Raw genomic sequence first — 4,475 nt, 5'->3', positions numbered from 1 at the left:
GAATCGGCCACCCAGACATCCCCTCAATTCGCTTTGGGCTAATGTAGACAAAACGCGCGCTCGTCATGTCGCCGGCAACGACTTAGGTTTACTGGTGTTTGACTGGTGGTGTTGATTGCGTGCTCGATTCCTTCTGCTCGCGACGTCTCCCGACGCCCGCGGACTCGCGCGCGATCGAGCCGAGCGGTGCGGCCCTCTTGTGTTTTTTTCTGTTTTCTCTGGTTTTCTGGTTTTTCTGTGAAAGTGACAGGGCAGTGTTACAGTGCGCCAAGTGCACGAGAGATACGACAGGTAGTGACATCGGTCAGTGACGAGACAAAAATCTTTTCTCAGCGCACGTAGGGGAATACAGTAGTCGTGTGCGGGAGCCGGCGTCAGTGCGCAATAATGCCGCACGTGAGCAGCAGCGGCGGCGGGGATGATCTCGGCAGCGAGGACGAGGTCAAGGTCTTCAAGGATGAGGGCGAGGACGAGAAAAGGTCCTCGGAAAACCTCACCGAGGAGAAGAGCTCGCTCATCGACCTCACGGAGTCAGAGGTGCGCCATGCGACAGCATCATCATCCTCCGTGTATCTCTCCTTCGTCAGACGCCGTCACAGAATACCATCTCTGTGTTACAGGAAAAGGGATCCCTCGCTGGTGGAAGCTACGGGACGTCGGGGAAGACGTCGTCGAGGTCTGACCTCAGCCCCGTCTTCGGTGAGTCGACCTATCACGTCATTTCTAATGATCATGTCATCTCAATCGCTCCCTGTTCAAATTGCCCTGCGCAAATCATTGTTGGTCACGAACGTGATGACTGAATCAACAACGGGCATCAGCTGATTAGCTTAAGCCGTCCTCGCAAACGTATTGCCGACCGATATACGTCATCCTCCAATCGCTCGTTATGATCGATGATCCATGATCGATGATCGTAGTATCACTACCGATCGAGCACCATTCCCTGCGTACAAGTACTTCTTTCCAAGCTCAATCGTCTTTCCTACCCGATGATGAGTGGTCTGGCATCGCGAAAGACTTACAATACGATCGGAAAGTGACGTTTCAAATGTGGGTTCATTCACCATTTAGAATTATTTCATATGAGATTAAAAAAGTATCGCGTTTTTACGCGCATAACCGGAAGTAGATATCGTCGGGTTTCCGTGCGGCAACGTATCTGTTGGTCGAATACAGAAGCTACAGCAGAATCAGTTTTATTACGTTTCAGATCCTACCGAGTTTAATGCTTGAACCCGTTTGTCGTCATGCTCTAATAGATTGCGACATCCGCCTATATCTGAGTAGGATCAAGCACGAGTAAAGTGCATCGCGACGTGCAGTTTGTTATCGCGTTAACTTTTGTTGACGTTTGTCATTTCGAAACTCTCTTTTTTCATGCTGTCGATATTCTACACAATGTACAGGAGGTGGCTTCGTCTGAAGTAACAACTAGTATAGCCGCCCTTGTTCAGTCCCCGAGATGCACTTGCCACTTCGTTACTTTGTAAAGGCGCCTTGCTTCTCCTTTGCCTTTGCATTCTTCATCGCGCGCCGAATGTCGGCGGCAGGAACGAAGTAAAAACTGTCCGTTTGAATAAAACATTTCAAACGGCTTTTTCTCAGCCGAATGCAATCTTAGGTTCTGTCGAAGCGGAAACTTTTTCATGCTGGTCTTCTTCGAAATTGTCACGTTCCTCCTTCGTCTTCATTCATTCATTCGCTTGTTTCGTTCATTCATTCCTTGTGTTTCTCATACAAATAACTTAACCGTCGTGTACACGCGAATCTCCGTTTGCTATGTGTCTACACTGAGCCACGTCAAACTTTAAAAATCATACAGGAACATTTGCATTAAACCAGATAAGACACTTGACCGAGTTTTTAATATCGCATCGATCGTCGCGGCATGTTTATAAAATATAATCTGTATTCTGAAGAAAGTTTTTTTTCTTTTTCATCGAAAAAAAAAAAGGCAAATTTTGTTTGAACAAACACAATATCACAAATTAGCCCGTTCACATTGTAAAGTGCTCATATAGCTTTCACAGGCAGATGAGCATGAAGCGAGGCTCTGTGTTAATGTTTATGGGACATCTATAAACTTTTAGCAGAGTTTCCAAGCCGACGCACGAGCGGGGCAATCTTGTCTACCTAACCTAACAAGATCAATTTGACGTGTGAAAACGTAACGATTGCCCGAAGTAAATAGCGCGAAGTCGATTCAGCAATACTATTAGGCGTTAACGTCCGCGACAAATTATCGTCATTAGTAACGTATACAATGGTGTAACAGGACGTTAGGAGTCTTCCATGTCGCACGTAAACCCGACCTACTGACAAATTGCTCGTCGCGCTGTCGCACGGTTGTCGTGTAACGTCGAGCCAAGACGACGACGGCGACGACGGCGCACGCTGCCAAAGAACTCCTCGGGGAGAGTCGGCGATTGGTACGCGCTTTACATTGTCAGGATTCTCAAGAAGCTCAAAAAGAATTTCACTCACGAAATAAATACACTGGTCGGCCATATACGTTTATATCCTCTCCTACCTTCTTCTCCTTTACTTCTAACTTCAATTTAACAAAATCACTTCCCATTCTAAATGTCTGCTGGGCTTCCTCCCGGTGTTTTGGCAACGTCGCGTGCAACGGCAGACGTGCACTAACGACTCATCGGCATATAATCGCAGGAAATGCAAAACCAGAGAGAATCACGTTGCCCTCATCCACCTGGTGCTGGATGCGTGTTTATTTTTTGGCCTGCGCATAATTCCCCCCTCGCTCGGTCAGGCTGCTCGTAGCTTCTTACCGGGTATACGCCGAGGATATTTCTGGCTGTAACCTATGGAAGCGCTCACAACAACAAGGGTCAATGATACCTCGTTGTGCAGAGCAATTGAGAGGAGACACGCGCGTGGGCGAAGCTCTTGGATTTTTTAGATCGTCACGGCCGAATGCGTCCAGCGTCGCGACGGAACGTCTGTAGGTGAAGAGGAAGCCGGCGAAGATGCGTGTACGGTGAAGTTGAAATCGTAGCGGAGGAATGGAAGCTAAACGACGCCGAAGGACCTGGTGCTGCATCACCCTGAACTTGCTCGGATACCTCTTTGCTGGCTCCGTAGCCCACGGTATCCACTCATCGATGCACATGGCACCCAAGCGAGTTCTCTTTCCGTTCCATTCTCTTCCTTTTGCTCCTCTCTCTCTCTCTCTCTCTCTCTCTCTCTCTCTCTCTCTCTCTCTCTCTCTCTCTCTCTCTCTTCTTCTTGGCCCACCTCGTCCCTTTCCCTTCCACTCTTAGTCTTGGTTCTTCCTCTCTACGCTCGAAAACTATTGCGTCGTCTCACTCTGCCTGCTTCTCTCTTGTTACTTGGCCTCCCTGGGCCAACCCACCCATTTCTTACGCTTACCCGTATGTAACGGGTGTCCTTCCGAACGTTTTACGATTTTTCAAAGACGTCCAATATTCACGGGGTTAAACGTCCTCTGGACGTTCGACGTCCTGATAGCGCATAGGAATTTCGAGAATCGTTTACTGGCTTACAAAAAGGCGACACCTTCGTCACTTGTCTCTGTCGGGTTTCGCGATCCCCGACGTTGCCGTTATTCCCATCACTGAATTTCCCAAAATTATCTCGAATCGTCGGCGAGGAAGGACCGAATAAATACACGCTTCTTGTCCCGTTAACGCATTCCGAAGGTAACGACGCGAATTCTTTCGAAATTGACAATCGGGGCTCCCCGTTTAGCTCCCGTTTAGCTCTCGTTACGTCTACACAGTGAATACACGACCTGACGTTCATGGAGATTCCCGGGCTCTGTCGTGTACGTGTTCCCGCGTGAGAAAGGCGGACGATAAACACTGTAATACAGAGGGACAGGATGGACCCAGAGGAATCGGTACACCCGGTAGATAAATACAGACAGACGCAGTGACTACAGTCAGCATTATACACCTACCCTGGCTCGCTTTTACCTACCTGCACGCTAACGAGCCTACCTGCTGCACTTCTTGCATTCGGTGAGGTTGCTCGGGACCCCTCGGGCCCCTTTTAAGCTTCCCCCTCTCCGTCGCACCCCTGCCAGCCACACCGTCAGCTTCCATCCCCGCTATCTGCCTACACTCATCCCCCTGGTGGCTCCATAACGCGCTGCTCCCCGCAGTGGTTGGCGTTGTGCACCTTCCTTTATAACTAGTTAAACAAATTTCCTGGTAAAATGCTTTTCCGAGAATCCGTAAGGCCAAAGTCGCTGCCTGCTGACGCGGCTACGACCGTCCGGGAGAGCGAGAGGGATGCCTTGAGAATGGTAAGGGACGCGGGACGGTGAGTCTCGTTTCTTTTTTCTCCGAAGGGATGATCCACCTGATAGCGCACTGGGGATCGACGCGCAGCCATTACATTTTTTTCGCCAACTGTACTGTCTCGTGTTTTTCCTGTGCTCGACCCCGCCTCCCCCTCCCCCTCCTCCCCCTCTCCCTCCCTGCGGGCGC

General features: G+C 49.7%; 1 protein-coding gene across 3 annotated transcripts in view; it reads left to right on the top strand.

The window, feature by feature from the left end:
* The first annotated feature begins 6 nt into the window (after window positions 1-6).
* The window catches only part of LOC107269034 (protein pangolin, isoforms A/H/I/S), a 131,008-nt gene continuing 126,539 nt past the window's right edge, over window positions 7-4,475 (top strand). For 2 of the 3 annotated variants that reach the window (XM_015742438.2, XM_015742437.1), the window contains exons 1-2: window positions 388-537; window positions 621-699. In XM_015742438.2, coding sequence (XP_015597924.1) covers window positions 388-537; window positions 621-699 — 229 coding nt within the window. Of the gene's footprint in view, window positions 538-620; window positions 700-4,475 lie in introns of all 3 variants that reach the window. The other variant, XM_015742436.1, reaches the window with a different exon arrangement.

Source organism: Cephus cinctus, unplaced genomic scaffold, assembly GCF_000341935.2.
Source record: "Cephus cinctus unplaced genomic scaffold, Ccin1 Ccin1_scaffold0597, whole genome shotgun sequence".
NCBI classification, from domain to species: domain Eukaryota; kingdom Metazoa; phylum Arthropoda; class Insecta; order Hymenoptera; family Cephidae; genus Cephus; species Cephus cinctus.
Note: the sequence above shows the minus strand (reverse complement) of the source record. Positions and strands in the feature narration are given on the sequence as shown.